The 20,975-nt window shown below is 39.2% G+C and overlaps 3 protein-coding genes across 3 annotated transcripts in view; all 3 read right to left on the minus strand.

Annotated features, from left to right (window-relative positions):
- LOC117476268 (RIMS-binding protein 2-like) overlaps window positions 1-9,323 on the minus strand; it is a 58,512-nt gene extending 49,189 nt beyond the window's left edge. Inside the window, 4 exon segments of the mRNA XM_034122664.1 lie at window positions 451-594; window positions 6,907-7,050; window positions 8,666-8,803; window positions 9,109-9,323. Coding sequence (XP_033978555.1) covers window positions 451-594; window positions 6,907-7,044 — 282 coding nt within the window. The 5' untranslated portion in view covers window positions 7,045-7,050; window positions 8,666-8,803; window positions 9,109-9,323.
- A 581-nt stretch (window positions 9,324-9,904) lies between these two features.
- Window positions 9,905-14,042, minus strand: noc4l (nucleolar complex associated 4 homolog). The gene is made up of 15 exons (XM_034122692.1): window positions 13,887-14,042; window positions 13,624-13,744; window positions 13,343-13,449; window positions 12,942-13,049; window positions 12,628-12,777; window positions 12,399-12,501; window positions 12,253-12,287; window positions 12,115-12,165; window positions 11,901-12,012; window positions 11,710-11,770; window positions 11,470-11,580; window positions 11,091-11,254; window positions 10,817-10,899; window positions 10,513-10,626; window positions 9,905-10,225 (listed from the first exon to the last, which is right to left on the minus strand). Exons 1-15 carry the CDS (start codon window positions 14,037-14,039, stop codon window positions 10,106-10,108), a joined length of 1,593 nt encoding a protein of 530 aa, XP_033978583.1. The 5' UTR covers window positions 14,040-14,042; the 3' UTR covers window positions 9,905-10,105.
- Window positions 14,043-14,875: 833 nt separating this feature from the next.
- On the minus strand, window positions 14,876-17,836 carry pus1 (pseudouridine synthase 1). Its single transcript, XM_034123583.1, has 6 exons — window positions 17,515-17,836; window positions 17,057-17,283; window positions 16,743-16,880; window positions 15,943-16,045; window positions 15,151-15,854; window positions 14,876-15,043 (listed from the first exon to the last, which is right to left on the minus strand). The coding sequence occupies exons 1-6, from the start codon at window positions 17,576-17,578 to the stop codon at window positions 15,011-15,013; spliced, it is 1,269 nt and encodes a 422-aa protein (XP_033979474.1). The 5' UTR covers window positions 17,579-17,836; the 3' UTR covers window positions 14,876-15,010.
- Window positions 17,837-20,975: the final 3,139 nt, after the last annotated feature.

The following is a 20,975-nucleotide window of genomic DNA, read 5'->3' on the forward strand; positions in this document are numbered from 1 at the left end:
GGACTAACCACACAAATGCATGCATGAACATACATAGTGCAAGGAAAACACACATGGCCCCACACACGCACACAACACTCCCATGCACAAAACACACCTAACCACACTAACCATTTTACACCACATTACACATGTCTGCATAACAAAGACCAATCAGAGGGAGTATATGTACACAGGGCCATGCGAGTCACACCGCTACGTCCTTGAAGAATAAAAGCTGCAACAGGGACTTGAATAAAGTGAATCACTGAACTCCTTACATGCATACTGTCATGATAATCACGTCTCAATGTTTTCAATTCAATAGGAGATTTATATGTACAGTATATACCCATGTGCAGGCAAAAATACATGTAATTTAAAATGGTTATAGTAAAAGAGGGTGAGAGACGAAATTGTGTTCTTCAGAGAAAAAAGACAAAAGTGTGGTGGTGGGAGTGGAAAGTTTACCAGTTTCCTATACTGCTGTTTCTCTTGGCGTAGCGTGGCAACCTCAAGCCTGAGAGCTCTGTTTCTCTCCTCCAGCAGTCGAAAACGGCTCACATTGTGGACCAAGTGTCCCGTAGCTTGCTGGGAGGAAACTTCATATCTACTCTGCAAGAAAAAAAGATGAAAAATTACTGATATTTGAATGTTTGGGTATAATACTGTTCTTAGCATTAAGCTTAGCTCTGCAGTGCCTTAAAACATCATACAACCATGCGTAATGACAATTCATACATGCTGATGCTAAACTTAGCACTTATCATACTCACTATGGTAGATTTGCAGGTAAGCATTATACACATGCCAAATAGCATAACATCAAAGAACTGCTGGATTTAAAAAAAAGTTAATTAAATGTATAATTCATTGTTCATTCCTCCTTAGTGAAACAAAAGTAAGACCAATTTTCATGGCAAACAATTTCATTCAAACCCATAAATGTGAACCTACATTTTAAAACTAGGGGATGTGGCTATATTTTACTGGATAAATAAAAAACTAGCTTGTGGAAAAAGCCACAGGCTATCTAAAATACTTAGTATCACTTATCAGGGCTCCATATATATCTGTACCAAAATCACTAGGCAATCCATCCAATAGATGTTGAGGTAATTTAGTCCACACCAAAGATGGTTCAGAAGACGAACACACAGGCAACAATGTAACATCAGGAGCAAAGGAGCACTCGATTAATAAAAGTTATGAAAGAGGACATAGGTTGGCTGTCAATCTTGCTTACAGTGATGTGCTCGGGCTTTAGTTCCATCCCGTGGGGTCAGTCACAGGAAAAGGATTACCAAGCCTGAAAATGAAGCTGCTACTGCAACAGGTTTTGAGGCTCAGCAGGATTTGCCAGTCAGTGTTTTTCTCCTTAGAAGTTTTCTTGATGGGTTAGAATGGCCTTTGAAAGTGAATTTTCACTCTGACGCTTGAACCCTCCATGGAAATAAACTGCATATCTGTAATAGGCAGTCTGGAAGCTTCTATTGGGGTCTGTGAACAGTTTCTTGTCAGTTTTCCCTAGCAGGGCAAATATTTGTACAATTTGATGGAACTTCGTTTAGCTTACAATTGTCTTGTTTTGGAAAATAACTGCTCTGCTGTCAATCTTGTATTTAAAAAAAATATTCCAATCACTTTGAGGCCACCAGAGGGGCTGCAGATAGTAGAGGAACTGAGCAGCTGTTTTGCTGAGGCAAGGGGGAAGTCGATTTAGGATAAATCCGTGTAAACTCTGCCTGTGGCTCCTGAAATTAAACACCCTCCAAGGATGTACTGCTTTCATTTGGTCCGTATTCTTTTCTATGAATTTAACTAAACATTTGATTCGATGTTCTGCTCCAAAAACTCTGCTTTTAGTAATACAAATGTATGAAATGGGGTGTAGTCCTCCCATTTGCCTCCTGAAAAACCAAACTTAGCCAGCCTAGCCACTCCAATATTACCAAAGCTATAAAAAGGGAATACATTACCACCAACTGAAAGATGATTTTTCTCTATCCCTCTAAATTTCTAATTACATATTTCCCATTAGGAGAATAAAAAAAGGGTACCAATATCATCGCATTGTTCATTTTGAGCTCTTTTTCTTTGTTGGGACCCCATAACAGACCAAACAACAGATGGTTCTAATATCAGTTTATATTACTCTGATATATCAATTAGCATGTTAGCAGAGTGTTTGGTATCTTGTCAGGCACACAAAAGCACTTGCACACACATAAATAACAACTAGATCCCCTGACTGCAGGCCAGACTTTCATACACCACAAACAAATCAAAAAAACAAAGTTGCAAGCGATATGTCTGATAACAGAGACAGCCAAAGGCTCCAAAGCCAGTATGATGGAGCTGCCAGGCAGACAGAAAGACAGCCAGATACACCTGCTAATGCAGCAGACCTGCCAAGCACACAAGCATGCAGATAGAGCCACCAGTGTGATGTTGTGGACTCTCCAAGAACAGACAGAGAGAGAGATAGACCTGCCAACCAGGACTGTGTGTTTTCCAAACAAACAGGCCGACTAACACATTCAGTCAGCCTATTTAGAGTGAGATATTAGGCCATATGGACATCCATGTGAAGTGATTTGAGTCATTTAGACCAGAAAACCACTAGGGCAAAGCATGAATGGTTATCACTATGGTAACCTGACATGTGGTTATAAGAAAATTACAAAAATGACTTGTAGTTGACTGGACTCTGGAGCAGGTAATGGTACACATCCATGCTTATCAATGCCAGGTTGAGATATCTAATGGTGACATGATAAGTTGAGCCCCAAATCAGTCACTCAGGCAGAAGCTGTGACCAGTAGCACGTCGGGCAGCGTCCAATTGTGACGTCCACTTGGGAGACATCATCCCTGTAACGAGGGAGCTGCTGAAGCTGCTCCGACAGGAGTTCTGTCAGAGTGGGGAATCATGACGCACTCATGTGCTCTGGGGCCACAGGAAGTACTGACAACATCTTCTGCTAAATGTGAGCCGGGAGGGGAGGAATTCAAAGGGACATATACTGAGCCATGCATCCACTCCCAAAGGTGTGTTGTCATACAAACACTTTCTGAGTGCCAGTCTTTTCAATCCAGTGTGGATGAACAAGTCGCACACTGCATCACATAAGAAAAGTTCATATATCACTGGTGACCATACGATACCAAAGACTCTTACATTTCATATTCATAACAGTATATACTGTTGGCCTGGTTTATGGTGTTAGCAGGCTGTTTCCTTCCTGGGTTTCATGGACAAACTTACTCGTTACATTTTTTTTTTTTTTTTGTCAATTTCACAAGTTGCTCTTATCCAAGCCAAGCACTGTATTTCCTTTCAATGTGTTTTAATCTAATTGAGAAAAGCTTGTACATGTCAAGGGGTGAGTTACAGGTAAAACATTAAATGAGCCATAAAAGGTGTTTTTGTTTTGTTTTTTTGAAAGGGAGGGTTGAGACAGCAGAAATGCCTAACTGACTTGCAAACCTGCTCTGAAGCAATCTCGACTACCAAAAACGTTGTGATTTTTTTTTTCTTGATATAACCTCTTCAGTGTATGCTTAGTCTCTCCTATCCCATCATTTATAAATCCAGCGCTCAGAGGAAGTCTACAATGTTGTACATTTTCCCACGTATTGCCCAATGACTTGCATACCACTGATGACAACACCATGTTGCGTACACTGTGAATAGATTATCCATTTGAAACTGATGATTTGGAGGCGGGGGTTACTTTATTAAGCAGTTTAGATTATTTGGGTGGTTATTAAGATGTTACATGTATACTTATGCAATAGGGGCTTTTTAGCACTTTATGCTGTGTACAGTTAGGCTTTCTTCCACTTTTGAAGTAAATAAAAGCAACTTCTTTTTAATTTTTTTATTCATCATGGACACCAATAAACACATGTGTATTATGCAATGATTCACTTCATAATGTCCTGAGATTTTTATGGCATTTCTGCTTTTTTGGATGACTTATGGTGGAGGGCCACAGGAGAAAGGACAATGATAGCAGCATGTGGTGGCTGGCTTTGACCCAATGGCATTGTGGTTAAGTGGCATGTGCTCAGCCAACCGACCCAACTCGACATCCCAAGGTAATCTTATTTTGACTAGGCGTGATTTAAATAGATTGCCATACCGCCATCTGGTGTGCGAGTGAATTACTTGCATCAGTGCAGCAGTCAGCCATGTATGTACAGCTATTGACCTGTTAATGAACAGATTTAAAAAGAAAATCAGTTTAAGCCCATCAAACTACTCCTGTTCAGCATTGGTGATGTTACAAATGTGGTACTCTTTAGTGGATTTAGACAGATTGTAAAAAATCTAGAGTCTCAGTCAACCACATGGGAGAAAAATGATTGCCTATCATTCTACTCCTCATAAAGAATACATGTAATCTCTGCTGTTTTACAATGCATTACATCTCTAAGAAACACAGCAGCATGCAGAGCATTGTATTGTATTGTGTTTTTGGATGAAGAAAAGCTACAGTATCATACAGTCTAAAAAAGGGGACGTAGACAGCAGTGTGTCGAAACAGGTATGTTTTTGCTGACACAAATAGAGACAATGCCCCTACCTTAAAGGCAATACCCTTTTTGTCCAAAAATGAATCTCTTCCCTTCCGGTCACATCCCAAACTGGCAGTGAAGGCGGAGGTGCTGCATCCATGCGTATGCACGTGTATGCCGGTGCAGGAGTGCCTGGAGTTGCAATGAGCGTTTCTGATCTGCAGCTTTAACAGCTCTGCAGTCTGTATGGCACTGTAACAGGCTGGAAGTCTCTCCCTTACAGTGATGGCAAAAAGAGCTACAGTAGCTCGGCACCCTCAGAGAAAACAGTCTCCGAGTCCCACCCTGAATGTGTTAACGCTTCCTCTTGCGCCCTCTGCTCCTTCCTCCAGTCGGGCTTTAACATTCCACTCCCTTCTTTTTCGCTGCTTCTCGCTTATGCGCAGACATGTGCACGCCCTGTCCAACTGACCCAAAACGTCACACATGCAAAAAATAAAATACATGCAGGGAAGCTTTCCTTTGAATGGATTGTGGAAATCTGTTGAGCAGTGATGTGTAAATCATTACATCAGAGTTTCTTTTCTCTGATAACATTTACTAAGCAAAGCAGATCATAGTCCAGCATCCACTTATCTCCTCTGCATCTTACAGAAGATAGTGGTTTTCTGTTTTTACTGATAGAAGCAACAATGCATACCTCGCTCCATCCTACATTTATACACATATCGTATTATACTGTCTCATATATTTTCACTATGTTTAAGGCATTCCTTGTTATCGATACCTATAACTTTCCTCTAGCATCAATCAAATGTTTACTATCATGTTCCTGGAGAGACCTTCAGATACACCCATCTCTTTTCTCTCTTCACCTCTCCTACATCCCTGGTCAGAGGACTCAAATTGAATCAGTGTGGTGTTTGAGTGGGGTAGCATCAGCATCATGCACTCAATGTACTCAGTGGATATGCGTTTAACACTGTGGACGGGGGCACAGGACAGTGAAGAGGACAGAAAGAAAGAGACACCAAGTGTGCGTGAGTGAGGAGAGAAAGCACAACGTACGCTCTGTCCCACTCTGTTGCCTAGCAACACTTGCTGTTCCCATGCTTACTGTAGACTCATTACTCTCGTAGTGAATTGGTTTTCGAGCATGACATGGAGCCATGTGAAATCAGGGTTTGTGCATGGATGGAAACTGGATGAGGCAGAAATGACCCCTTAAAATATGCAAATAACTGATGAATGTGTTATTTTACTAATAAAACAGGCTGCCACCTCTAACACAGCTAGGGTTCTTTATTGACTTGGTGAATATACTGATGTCACGTCAATTTGAGAAGTATGCTGTTCTCCTTTGGCCATATGAAATAAATGCAAAGGGGGAAAAAATCCTGGGATTGTGTTTCTTGATAAACACTTTTTTATGGCACGTTTTACACAATCACATTTTCCAGCAATATTACAAAAATACAGTTTCAAAGAAAAATTATAATTAGGAGTTGTATTGCTATTAAAATGGTTGCAGTAAAGTATAGAAAGCATGTGACAGTCGTTCCTTTTGGGCTGCAGACCTGAATCCTAAAATGCCATGCCAGTTGCCAACAAGACTACCAAAACATAATACAGAAAGATTTTAAAACACAACAGGGGACAGGTGTGCATCTGTTAGGGTCGGATGAGGTGAAAGATTACTGAAAACGGATTTGTGGTCAAAAACCCCAAACTGTCTACTATACAAATGTAAAGACGGGAGCAGATGGATTTAAGATTAAATAACATTCAGTAATAACAATGATGATCATGTTTGAAAACATCATTTTGATGCATTTGTAATAGCATGATTTAAAAAAAGCTCATTCCAGTTATAAGATATTCAAATCAGGCTTAGCTTTCACAAACATTTTTATTATTTTGTTAAGTTTGCTACACTAAGTGGCAATGAAGTGGGAATTAAAAAATGTTACGTCAAATGCAGAACTCCATAATTGTTTATTTGTATAAAAGCATTTATAATTGTAGATATCTTTCTCAATTGGGAAAATGTGTAATGCATGACTGAGCTATCCGTTTTTCTATCTTTGCTTAAACCAATCTTAAGACCGTTTAAATAAAGGATTAAATAAATCATGTGTATCCACATTGACACGTTTTAATTATCTTTATGATTAGGGTGAGCAGATGTTCCTTTTTTCTAAAGACAGTCTATTAATGTGATACTTTCTTCCAAGATCTTCTCCTCGGAAGTGGACCAATAACCTGTTTATTAACAGGACTATTTTATCATGGCAAGAAAATAAACTCTTATAGACAAGATCATCATTAGAGGGCACATTTCCCCTCCTGAAGTTTTACCGTGTCGTAGTAACACGGGCCTGCAGAGTGTGGTATAGCACAGTACCTTGCACTTGGCCAGTAGGTGATGATTGTGTTTGTTTCTGGCACCGATGATAGCCAGTTGTCTCTGGATCCACTGCAACTCCATCTGAGACCGCCTCAGCCGCTCCTCCACGTTCGCACCGGATGTGTGATCCCGCATTATCACCTGCCAAACACACACAACCAGAGATGACACATCCTGAAGCCACACACAAACCTCACATCTCCACACACACGAAAACCAAAACAGAACCATTTTACACACAAACACTCAGTATTTATATCCAGTCCATCTTAATTGCTTAATGAGTGTTTCAGATTCATACTTTTACTTTTGTAAAACAACTGGACTTCTGCACGTATTTGTTATACTTTTTCACTTATAGCTATACTTTTTTCCTTAATGTACTTTATTACAATAGCCAATTAAAGTATTTATTACTTGACATCAAAAACATCTGAGTTTTGTCATGCATTTGACATTTTTCAATGGGATTTAGATTTTTTTCCCCACAATCTTCTGCCCTTTTATTTCAGTATAGGCTACCATCAAAACAATAAATCGATCAAGCAAAAAAGTTTTCATTTACAAAATCGCCAGCATCTCAAACTAAATGTAAGAATGAACATTATTTATAACAAAGGCAAAGTTTATCATTCACAGAATAATTCTAGAAACATTTTTTTTTTTTTTTTCTTTAATACTATTCCAAGCAGGAACTCTAGAAAAACTAAACAAATCGACTGGACAAACAAAACATTTATTTGAAAAAAAGAGACATTGAATATTGACTTTTTTGGCACTTACTGTACAATTCCATCCACTTCTTTCATTAAATTACATGATCTGTTTGTTAGTGTAAGTATACAACTAATTCCTGACAGCAATATTTCCCAATCCAACATTGCTGCCCCATGCATTAGTAGGTACTGCCTGGTGATTGATAAATACATGTCTGTGTCCATGAGTATGAGTGTTCAGTGAGAGAGAGAGAGCCTCTCAGTTACATAAGAGAGGATTACTGTATCACAGCAACACAATGACAGGGGGGAGCGTGGAAAAAGCATCAGATGTTATCAGTCACTGCTAAATCCCCTTCTACGCATGTTGTCACATTTTCTACCTTTGCACACACACGGGAATATAGCATTCACAGTGACCAGTGTGTGCAGTAACACCAGAAGGTTAAGAAGGTTAATGCTGCTCGTACCTCAGGAGATTTGACTTATCAGCGTCTACTGCTGCATCATAATAAAACACTCAAACTGATTTCAGTAATCTGTGGTCCTCTTTTAGACTAGTGCACTGGAATAAAAAGGAACTTCAAAACAAGATCAGACAAAACACAACTTTGTACCTCGATACTATCAACAAAGTGTCAATAACTAATGCACCAAGAAATACAAGTTGTTTGTTTTCATGCATCCATCTTCCCCTGTCTCTCTCAGAGCTCCAGCCAATTGCTCAAACAGCTTTCCGTGCTGACTCACCTTGGACAGCTTTTTTTTCCTCGCAGGGGACAGGAGGAGGAGGACAGACACAACAAAAATCAACAACACAAAGCTCAGGAGTGCTGTAGATTTATGCAGAAATGTCCCATCCTGGCAAACCATCTATGAACCTGCAGTGGTAAGCATCTCTTGAACAGATTTATCAAGTTGAGAGGAGGGTGCAGTGCGTACGTCATTACATGTTTAGAAAAAATATGTATGCACATTGCATAGTTTTTGGTGTGTGCAGGACACGTAAATTATTGCAAATTACTTTAAAAGGTTGTTACCCATTCAAGTGACGCTCGTCGGTTTCTCTCATCCTCTTCACAGTGACCTTCTGTTCTGCTGGTTTTTCAAACCAGTTTCCCGGTTTTGGGAGAGTTTAATGCCATTTATTTGCCTTTTATTCCTCTATAACGATACTCCTTCGAAGAAAAATAAAAACATAGATAAAGACTCCAACACTTAAACGGAAACCTACAGGAGTGCAGCTCTCACTGCACTAAATTAACAATGAAAAGTGTTTCCTCCTTAGCATCCCAACGTAGGCTGCGTGCTTTGGACAGCCGTTCCCTGATATGAGTTGCTTTTTTCAAACAGTTATGATTCAGTTTCCTCTCACAATGTTCTTGTCCCAGAGGCTACCTACTGTGTGTCCATATGGCACACTTCACAAGAGGGTGGAACATGAACAGGAGAGGGAAAAGAGCAAATAAGGCTAACCTCTTACCTGTACGAACGACGAGGCCTTATGTTGCGGTCTGCTTAACGTTAGCGTACTTATCGGTAAGCTAGGGAAATATTTGTAAAATTGAAAGCTCCTAAAACACACGTTCACAACAATAAAAATATCCCAACCTGGGAACAATAAAGTATATCTTATCTTCGTGGTCAATCCGCACAGGTGCTCTCACTTTGCCTAATTAACTTTTCTCAGGCCTCGCGTGGACAACACCACATGCTGCCACTCCAAGCATGGCTCGCCTACCTATATCCTAAAGGCTAAGCAATCAACCTGGATAATTGAAAACACCTTTGTAGTTGTGCAGGGCCTTTAAAGCTACATTTCGCCACTTTTCTTAAGATAAGGTTAGACAGGTGGGCAACAAATATTCAGATTATGTACCTAATATGTAGAAATCCGATATTAGGCTGAATTGCTTACTGGTGTTATAGCAAAGAAAAATGGACATCTGCAGTAAAAGGACCATAAAAAGTATCTTGAACAGGTTACCAAGCACCAAAGAGCTGCACAGTTGGATGGTTAGAGTCAAGTCAATTATATCTATAAAGCAGAATACCCCAAATTTGCCTCAAGGGGCTTTATTATCTCTTCAGTTTAAGACATATTTTGTCCATTGACTCTTGATTCAATAAGATAATAAGAAAACCAGACCCCACCCACCCACATTATCAATGACCACATTGGCCAAACAACACAGAAATATGATTACAACCAGATCATATATGTAATATACAAGTCATTAAATACATATCCAAGAGATTTCTTTAAAAAAATTGATTTATTTACCATGAGCTTTGAGATTGTTTTAATGGTGTACAAATGTTACACATCAACGATCATGGACAAAACCCCAGATCAAATGTATTTATGTTGTTCTTCTTGGTGCAGCTGCTGAAAATGGTCTCGTGGAGTCGTGTTCATGCTTCCTGGTCCCAGAAATGAATATCATCCTCTGAATGCAGCTCCTTGTATCAAATGTGTTTCAATCCAGACAGAAGTGCTGTCCTAACACATTTCCCCCTCCTTTTAGCAACTCTGTGGCAATTTCAAACTCCAGTGGGATGTTCTTGATCTGAGACTTCTTCAGGTCTCTTTCCATCAGCTGAGGATAAGAACATGGGACACATTACTCATGCTATTCAGATAACCATAAGTATAAGATGAGTATTAGCAACATAATTAACTTCCATTGAGTTGCACTTATCAAGATTATGTCATTGTTATCCTTATTTACTTGCACTATATTTTTCTGTTTATCTGTGTTATTGTGTTGCTCTGTTGGAGAAGCCTGTGACCTAAGAATTTCATCGGCATAACTACACTGTAGCTATGTTCGTATGACAAAATAAAGAACCTTGAACCTTGAACCTTGAGTTTGGAATACGTCACCTCGTGTGTTGTTATTTCCAGCACCTCGTCGATATCGTCCTCTTTTCCTGACAAAGGTGTGTTGATCGCCATAGCAGCTTTGGTCACATCTGGATGGTAATGCTTCTGCAGTGTCTGTAGAGAAAGAGAGGAAAATAAGGTTAACTTCCAATTTGAATTAAGTCAGCTTTTATTTCTGAATATGATATTTATCTCCTTTAAATCAACATGACAAGAACCTTGGCTGACACTAGTCATAGCTCAGTGGTAGTCAGGGTCATTAATATTCATTAGTGAATCCAAAATCATTACTTGCTGAACACACCTTAATCTCCCACAAGCTGCTCTCTAATGCACGACACTGAACCGGGTCCTCTTCATCCATCAGGTAGGGGTCTTCTAAAACCTCTGTCATTATGAATGGAAGCATACATCAGTTATGTCCTCGTATTGTAGAAGAACATTAAATGTCACAACAAAATTATTTCAATTGGTATTAAATATAAGGAACTGGACTGCAAATCTGAAACCCCTGACATTTTGTCTGGTTATAAACAAATGAAATTCCAACCACGGGCTTGAGATTGAGTGACACTCACCGCCTTCCGTGGTGGGCTTGTGAATCAGGACTCTGCAGGATGGGTGGCGGCGGATTAGGTTGTAGATGAAGGGCAGCACGATGAGGAGTGCTGTGGGCGGAGCTGTGAGAGCCAGACGAGCCAAGCGTTTGGCGAACGCAGCCACTAGGTACACTGGCAAGTGACTGGAGGAAAACACAAACACAAACACATAAATGTTACTAATGCCATATGTACTTTTTGAGTTTTTATGGTGCTAATCTAAAACGCGGTGTAGCACAGTATTAGTTTACCAGTTTAAATATCCCAGCTACCGTTTTAATCACAAAACAAACAACTATAGCTGGTTAAAATGAGGGTAAAAAAAACTAAATGTTCAGTTATGGATAACTGATCTTACCTGGAGCTAAGGAAGAGGTTAGCTAGGTGGAAAAAGCGCGCTCTGTACTTCACGTGGAAAACAGAAGGCTCAAGCAGATTATACAACTTCTTGTAGAAATCTGGGTAATCTCTGCAACAAAAAAACACACACAGCATATACTACTTTATTAATGTAATTCAAAAACACCACACTTCTTCTACATATTACTCTGATTAATGTGAATTTGCCAAATCCTATACCATTTCATCCAATACTCACAGGTTGTGTTGATGTATGAGGACAAAGAGGCCATTGAGGGCCAGCAGGCTGATAGCCCCACCTGTTAAAAACAAAAATTCCATATTGTTATTACCATCAAAACCCTATATAAATTTGAGTCAAGTATCAAGACGTAAAAATGCAATTTTAGTTAAATTAAAGTAGTTATAGTCTCCACATTGACAACTTACCGACTTCATAGGCAGCAGTCAAGAAGTCAATCATCAGTGTGGGTTTACTCATGTGGGGCAAAATTGAGTCATGGAGGATCACCAAGATCTTTTTATACATGTTACTTGGCAACTACAACAGAGAGATGAGATGGCAGTGTCAGAGATGTGTACATGGAAGAATACATTTTGATAATAAAAAAAAATGCATGACTGTGCAAGAGTTTTACAATACCTTATACTTGAGAAAGCCCAGCCACATCCTCTCAAAGACACGCTTGTGTTCCTGCAATGAAGTAGAACATTTAAAGTGAGATTTAAAAAATCATTTGGGTTAGTTATGAGACTGTCTGGATCAAGTTATTTTACTTACATTCAGTTTAGCTGCTTTCCAGTCCTCATGCTTATCTGAAAAAAAAAAACCATCTGTTTAATGACCTACAAAAAACCTCACATTCAAAACAAACAGTGGATCATCAGCAAAGAATAATCTCTTTCTACGGCATTGCCATTTCTCACCTTCTTGTTGGACCATAAAGTTAGTGAGCTCCGACTCCTGGCTTGGTATACTGATGTTGGACATGAGCGTGAACACATTGTTCTGAAATATGGGCAACAATGCCTGAGAGGAACGAGACAACAGCATTTAACATACCAAGTAATGATAACATAGTAAAAAGTGTCACAATGAAAGCAAAATCAAGCACGTCTACAGCAGATTGGCTTATTTCTGAAACATTTTTCTTACCCCTTTGTTTTTGTCCATGACTTTGCCTACATTCTCGCGGATGGAGCTCATGACATAATAGCGCACATCCTCCATCTCCAGGAACTCCTGGAATCTGGAGATCAGCAGGGAGTTGTCTGTAGTTTTGGACAACAGTCTGTCCACCACTGACTGAAATGATAACACAAATATCAGAAGGCTTATGACGAAAAGGATGATGTTTTTTAAAGCATTTTGAAGAAACAGCTTTATTTATTTTCTTTGCAAATTACATGGAAGAACAGATAATGGGTAATAGTATTCCACCACCTATATTTTGTGTCACAATATTTTACCTGGAGGAGTTCTCTTGGGAAGCTGTAGTGCTCAGTCCAGTCCAAGTCCTCAAGAGGATGCTTTCCTTCTGCTGCAGCAAACTTCATCAGGCAGCACAGGGCAGTCTCCTGTATTCAGAGAATAAAAATCAGAAAACTTGATTTCTTTCCACCTGTACTTTTTCGGTGATAAATATAAGAAAATAACCATGGGGGCTGTAAGAATAAACCTTCCTACACACATCTCATTGTGCTTTTCACTTTAATCTGATCCCTCTCTTATGCGTTAGTCTTGAGTAAATATGTGACTAAAATAATTAACAAAAATAGGGACCCCTACTGCAGTGTCTGGTTAACTAATGTTTTGATTTAAAGCAGCACAAGTCTTTGTCAAGTCTGTGTGGGCACCATTTCCAACTCACCTGGACTCCGTGGAGATCATGGCTAAGGTGCTCCAGCAGCAGCTCCACACAGCTGTTGTAACGGTGTCGCATGAACATTTGGTACTTCTCTTCAGCACTACTCTCTCCTGAACCAGGAAGCAAACAGACAGACAACATTATTTGAAACTGTAATGGGAGTCTGTAATTGTGTTATTTCATATGTACAGACCCAGATCAGCAGCTACAGAGTGAAGCATGCTTATATCCACATCATTAGTAGCTTTAGCGTTAATTATGATGCATTTTCAGCCTGTACTCACCACTCACTGCCTCCTCTTCTCCAGGCAGTTTTCCCAAAAACAGCTCTTTCTTCTCCAACAAGGTGCAAAACAATTTGCTGCAGGCATTGACAGCACTGCCAACATCCTTCTCTTTTTCAGACTGCAAATACAGGGGAATACACACATTCAGAGTATTGTTTTAGTAACCTAGAGAAGTAGCATCATGCTTGTTAAAAACACAGCTAGCTAACCAGCATGTATCCAGTCGGGGTGCTCAGTGTGATATAGTTGATTATATTTACCTCAAGGGCCTCAAGGATGTCAAAAACGTCGTTGGCATTTTTTCTGCTCTCAAGTATAATCTCGACTTTGGCATTGAGGTCAATTTTTGCTTTTTTAACACTCTTCTCTGCTGTTTCTGACAAACTCACGTTGCGTCTTTTGGCCGGCGCCATGATTAGTTGGAGATGCTACGTTCACGTAACATTTGAGGAATGGGACATTCTTTTTTACAAACATTAAAGAACATCCTAGAAATGTTGTTGATGAAAGATTTTAACAAATGATAGTAAAGTACATTAAACACTGCCGTATTATGCGTTACAAAATATATGTTGTTTTATAATGTTATGTTTTACGGGCGTTTGATCAAGTGCAGCAGTTGAGTAGGTCTTAACTGTAAACCCACAGGTTCTTGAATGCAACATTAATCCCAAGCACTCAACTGTGGTGTTGCCTCCTAGTGTCTGGAGGGTAAAGTTCTACATACATATCATCCATGACAGCTTTAAAATGTACATCAAGTGCCTCAGCTGCATTTTGTCAACACAATACTTTCTGGTAAAAACCTATGATAAAGTAATAAACTACTGTTGCTATTATACAAATAGATTATGTATTTTAATAGTGATGCTCACGTTCCTAATTGTAATACTGTATATGGCAGTAAAATGGACTGAACATTTAAGGTTCACTTAAAAGTTTATAATTTAATTTACAAAAAGAAAAATAATTCAAATAACCAGCACAATGAACTCACACATTAAGATGCTTTACAAATTGGAAGACAAAGGGCATGAATATGTTGCTACCTTATGAACATATTAAACAATCGGGCATACAAAAGGCCTATGATGTGCCTAACTAACCACACAGAGTGCTTCCGCTTTACTTTAAAAAACATTCTTGCACTAATGGGGCTGAGACACAGGTTGGCAGGGCATCTGCATTTATTAAAGGTAGGACTTATCAGGAAAGATATCGGGGTACAATCAAGAATACAGAGGCTTTATTGTGTTGTTTGTTTAATAACATATGTAAAAGAGAAGCAGAATTAAATCCCACAAAAATAGTCAATCAAAAACATATTCCAAACAAATGAGAATGTTTTGTTGAGAAAAACTCTTCTTTCCTCAGACTGGGGTACCTAATCCGAGGCATTCCCTTCTTCTGCATTGTCCTGGGGAAAGAGAGCAAAATGAATATTAACATGCAACAAACAAACTTTTATTGTCAAAAATGAGGGTTTGAAATAAATGAAGCTACTCTATTATTTCTTCCATATACCTGTTTCTGGTCCTTGTTTTTAGTGTCAGTAGCTTTGGCTGAAGCCTCAAAGTCATGGATATGAAGTGTTGACATCCAGCTGACCATGGAGCCCTCATCACGCTCTGTTTCAACAATGCTGGGGTAGATGTGAGCCTCCTTAAAGGCCTTGACGGCCTCCTCCTCTTGGTCCCACTCCAGACGCTCGTGCAGCCCGTCCCCTCCAAAGCGTTTGTTGTACCGGTCAAAGTGAACCTTTTCCAGGACCAACCCCAGCCCTGGAGCTTTGGGCACATCCACCTTATCCTGTCCCCAGCTCCGCTCAATCACATCCTCCTTCGCATAACCCTTTATCACCGCAATCACCAGGCCGATCATCTTTCGGATTTGGTGCAGCATGAAGCTCTGGCCTTTGACAGTGATCACTGCAAACTGAGTATTGTTGTTGATAAAAGGCTCTCCGCACGAAATCTCTATGATGTACCGACGAGCACTGGGGTCACTTGCAGCCTTCTGAGAGGTGAAGTTGTGGAAGTTATGGGTGCCTTTGTAGGAAGCAAACAGACGGTTCACCCTCTCAAGTGTCTCTGGCTCAAGCCGAAACGCTGCTATGTTGCCAATGTCGTTGTCTTTTGGGGAAAAGGCCAGAGTTGGAAGCATGTAGCAGTATGTACGAGCATCACAGTTGTTCTTGGAGTTGAAACCCTGAGTCACCCGTTTGAGTCCTGTTAGAACAAATGTAAAATAAATGTTAGAACACCTCCTTTTAGCTTCAATTAATAAAACCAAAAGTTATAAGAACCAACGACTCACCGAGCACTCTGATCTGCGGTGGCAGATGCTCATTGATTTTTTCAATGATGTCTTCCATCAATCTCACCTTAAGAGACACCGCTTGGCCAGCTGCAGACACGCCCTAAACAGATTAAAATAAACTCAGCTCAGGTTTCATAATAAAAGACCAGTGATGTATGATTGTACTGATTATTTGCTTTATCAAATATAGAATAAAACTGAGAAAAGCAAGACATTTCAACATTTTAAAGGTGGGGTAGGTAAGTTTGAGAAACCGGCTCGAGATTGCTAGAATTTGAAAATACACAACCAGAGAAAATCTGCCACTTCCTTATAGAGCCCCTCCTCCAACACACACAAACGCACACATGACCAATGAGGGCACAAGATAAGTTTGTGCCCCGATGGAAGGCTGACAGGCAGGTAGGCCATCCAGTTATTTTAGCCGGGCCGGCTAAAATGATTGGTCGTGCTTTTTACAGTATTACGGCTTCCACAGATTACATTTTTTTATGGATTTTTTGTCAAAGCACTTAAGATATTCATTGCTATCGGGATGTTAAGAGCATTCCATGGAATATAACAAAAAGTGTATCTCGAGCCGGTTTCTCAAACTTACCTACCCCACCTTTAACGGTTGAAAAAACAAAACAAAATAGTTGGCAATTATTTTCCAATTAACACATTTTTTGCAGATTTAAAACAACATACCTGACAACAATGAGAGGGAGAAGAATACAGTGGATATCTTAAATGTTTTCGTAAAATGTGCCTTTTTGGCCTAATTATATTACATGAACTCCTGCCATGATATCTACCTTATCTGTTCTGGCACATCTTTGGAAAGACATCTTCTTCATGTCATCGCCATGGTTTTCAGGAATGCAACCTGATTTAACAAGTGAGGTGACCAGCTCATCTTCAATGGTCCTAAACTGAGTAGCTGTAGGATTTCTCTGAAACACAGAAAACAATTCATATTTGGCAAAAGTTAATAGAAATGTACTTTGAGAATAGAGATCAAAACAAAATTCAAACGCGTTATTGTCATATGCCGAGTAGCTATAGTGTAGTTATGGCAATTCAAAAAGTAAATATAATAAGATATACAAGCACAAGCTACTGTATGTACCTGCATGCCATAGTATCCCTTCCCGGAGTATGCCAGGAGGAGGACAACTTTCTTTTTGGGATATTTCTTTTCATCTTCAGTTGGTTCCTCTTCCACTTTTAATTTTTTTGTAGCCTGCAGCTTCTCAGCAGAGTCTTCATTTTCTTCATTGGCTCTTTTCAGCTGCTTGGCTGTCTGCTCATCTATGGATGCTTCACTCATCATGCAAAATAACTTACAAAGGCCACCTGTGAGGAAAGCACGATATATTCCATGATTAAGTGTAGCAATAACACCACTTCAGTAAAAGCACATTCAGTAAAACATTAGATGAAGTCTTGTTAGCTTATGTAACTGACGGACGATGAATTTGCAAAAGGGTTACTATTGCGAACAAAAGGGGTATTTAAAAACACCACGTGAACTATGACTCCAGGCACAATACATTCACTCACATTGTCTTTGTTAAGTTAACTCACCGTTTCTCTCTAGCGTAAGTCTGTGATTGAATAAGGCACTTAACAGTTGTCGGGTTTTAAACATGTCCTGCTAAACTCTTAAGCAGCTAAAGGATGCAGACTGGCATCACAGCCGGACTACGGAAGTTACCGATCAGCATGAACAAAATGTTCGGATATAACTTCCGCTGACGAACAATACGGTCTCCTAAAACGTAAATAAGCCGTCTAACTATAACTGTAATGCCTATTATCATAAATATTTACTCATGAAGTGTAGCTGTATCTAACAGTCCTGTAGTAGATGCGGCAACATTACACACATGGCCAATGTCAACTTTGACCTCTCGTGTAACTATCGCGAGACTCGTCCTGTTCTCACTTTTGTATACGTCATAGTAGTACTTGTAAAACCAATGAAATAAGTCATAATACATCCTTGATGTAGCCTCTCTGTGGAAAAAAGGAAAACGTGCATCCACTTTGATTGCAGTCTTGTCCTTGTGTATTTTATTTTAAACTCAGCATAAAGCCAACTCTCACAAAACTGCTATTTGAAGTCAGTTTAGCCTGATACTAAATGACTGATGTTCTCATTTGTTTACAATGAGTAGACAAATAACATAAATGACTACGTAGCCCTACATTCACTACATTTTCACCTACACCAGTTAACAGAATGTATGGAAAACATGTAATAATATAACTGACCACTTGAAGGCGGCAAATTCACATGGATGGAGGAGTCATCCAGCTGCTTTGGAAAATCTTCGAACGGAATGGTACTAAACGTGTTTTCGGTAATGGTTTGCAATCTAATCTGAATGTCATAGTCATATGTCAAAGACTGAATGAGATTTCTCCTCAGGTGGGTTTCAAGGACTACTAAATAGCCAGAACACACACTGAGCGTTATAATTAATAATCTGTTGTACAAGGAATGCAAACTGCAATTTATGGTATTTAAGGTTATACTAAATGTGTTGTTGAATAGCCTGACTGCCTGTTTCTAGAGGCTTAGAAAGACTTCTCCTCTACTTTGCTCAATGACCTTATTCAAGACATCAACTGGATCTTCATACAATTCAAACAAGCATATGTCATGATGAATATTACAAGATAAACAACATAAGCCTTTCTTCATAGATTTTAGTCCACGAAAAGCGTTACTATATCATTTACAGTAGCCACTCATCATGGTGTGCTGTGACTCATGTAACCTTAGTGCATGTGAGCAAACACCAAAGTCAAAGTCTACAGTGGCAGGTAGAGGTACCGCACTTCTAGAGCAAAGAGGCATTTATTTATTTCTCATGGACACCACAACAACAAGGGATGCTGGGTACCAAGAGACTAAACGTTTAACCATTTAATTCTGGGATGTGCACATGCACTTTTAGGGCACCTTATAAGGTGATGGAGTAATTTTGTGCTGAAAAGCCAAACATAGGCATGAGATGGAAAAGGGCCCCGGTTGCCACACGGGATACGACATTTGGTGAAGACTTGTAATTCAGAAGATACAGTTTTCCAGGATAAAAACAGCTTAGAGTATTTTTGTGAAATTAGCATTGCTTTACATAGCCTTACATGACAGTAGCAAACAGTGGCATGGATAATAAGTTCCCAAAATTAGAAACCATGAAATCATTGAGCGAAGCAAGAATCTCTTTCAGTTGGCAATGGTAATTATAAATGTATGTTATACCACTTAAATGTCCTTAATTAACCCACACGTGAAAGGTTAAAATTAAAAGAGTATCTCAACGTGGTGGATATATAAACAAACATTTTCTTTTCAGTAAATAACCATATATTTTGTTGATGACCTAGAAAACCTTGGGTGAAAGGTCAGTGGTGTCTTATCAAACTAGCAGAAATGTGCATCTACGCCCTAGAGCTAGTCATAAACAAAGCCTGCGTTGTTTTTAACCTCTGTGTCTTGACATTTCTCCTTTGACGTCGAAAAGAAAGAAGTACAGTATGACTTGCAAAGAAATCATCCGATCTCCAAAGAGAATGAACTGGCTTCACAGTGAGCAACTAAACAAGCTGTCCAAACAAACCTGAACCTTCCCGCACAACCTTTTGGCCACAGACTTTGCCAGCACATAAACATCCACAGCAGAACCTTTATCAGATTGGACTGTAACTCACTCTCTCTGCACTGCCCACACATATAACACAAAATAATGAATTAAAAAACATCCTCACTGTCAGCTAAGAAATCCACAGCTGCTGATGCTGTTGCCCTGTTGGCTGAGTTATATAAGCTGTGGAACAAAACAAAATGTATTTGCCAAATGTGGAAAGGGAATGGTGTGATTTTATTTGCAGATGAGCAAATAATAGAATATGCTGCCAAGTCGTATTTTTAAATTCAACTAGAGCTATTAAACATCATGATTAGTTTTGACTCAAGCTACATCTCTGCTGAATGATTTTTTTATTCAGGCTCAAAAGCGGCATGTGTGTTGTTCTTGTTTTTTAATTGTAATAATGCAACAAACTAGAAATTAGATATTGGAGTCCGAGGAATAACTGTCCTGTTTAACATTTAGCAGAATGTTAGATATATACATTTTAGTTGTGTGCTTCCAAAAATATATCAAGGCGTTGAGATATGAAATATGCATTTATCTGACCGGCTTTTTTGGTTGTATTTGATCATTTCAGGTTTGGAAAGAAAATCATAAAACATCGTTTCATCATCTTTAACTTTCCTACTGAGCACGGTTCTTGTTATCAAAGCATAACTGATTAAGGTAGTCACAAAACAAAATCTGGAAATGGTCTTCTCAGACAGCATTTGTTTTTGAGTAAGTCATTATTTATTGGAAGACAGAAGTAATGTTAACTGAACAATCTATCACAGACTGGATCTGAATGTGTCCTTTTTTATTTTCATCACAGGTCTATGTGTCTGAATAGTTGCAGAGATGTTTTGTTTTTATCAGGCTAGCCCAACTGTCACCATAGCTGCACAGATTCAGTCTTTCCTTGTCATTGAGCAGAAGTCTGATTGTGACATCACACATTAATCACAGTGTCTTAAAATAACTTGTCTTCCTGAGAAAGCAGATATGGCTGCAAAAGAAAGACACCATCTCACACAGGAGTTATCTAATTTTCTTTAGGGGATTTTAACTGTGAAAGGATTCTCTTTGTTTGTCCTGTATGAGGATAGCCAACTAATGGCTATAATGGATTTCAATTTAGTCTATTATGTCAAAACCATAGAAATGTCCCATGCAAAAGGTCAGACGTGTCACTGACCATTTTTACGATGGCTTTAAAATATACATTCTTTCTGACAAGATACATGTCCACATACGAATTGATAGTGTCTACTGTGTTATATCACTGACACTGCTACTCTGTCAGCCTGTCAAAGAATGGGATTCTTCTCAGTCAACTATGACAAATATGGGATAACCAAACTGATGTCTACAGTATTATCAGGGTTGGTGCTGGAAGCCTTT

Source organism: Trematomus bernacchii, unplaced genomic scaffold (assembly GCF_902827165.1).
Source record: "Trematomus bernacchii unplaced genomic scaffold, fTreBer1.1, whole genome shotgun sequence".
NCBI classification, from domain to species: Eukaryota; Metazoa; Chordata; class Actinopteri; order Perciformes; family Nototheniidae; genus Trematomus; species Trematomus bernacchii.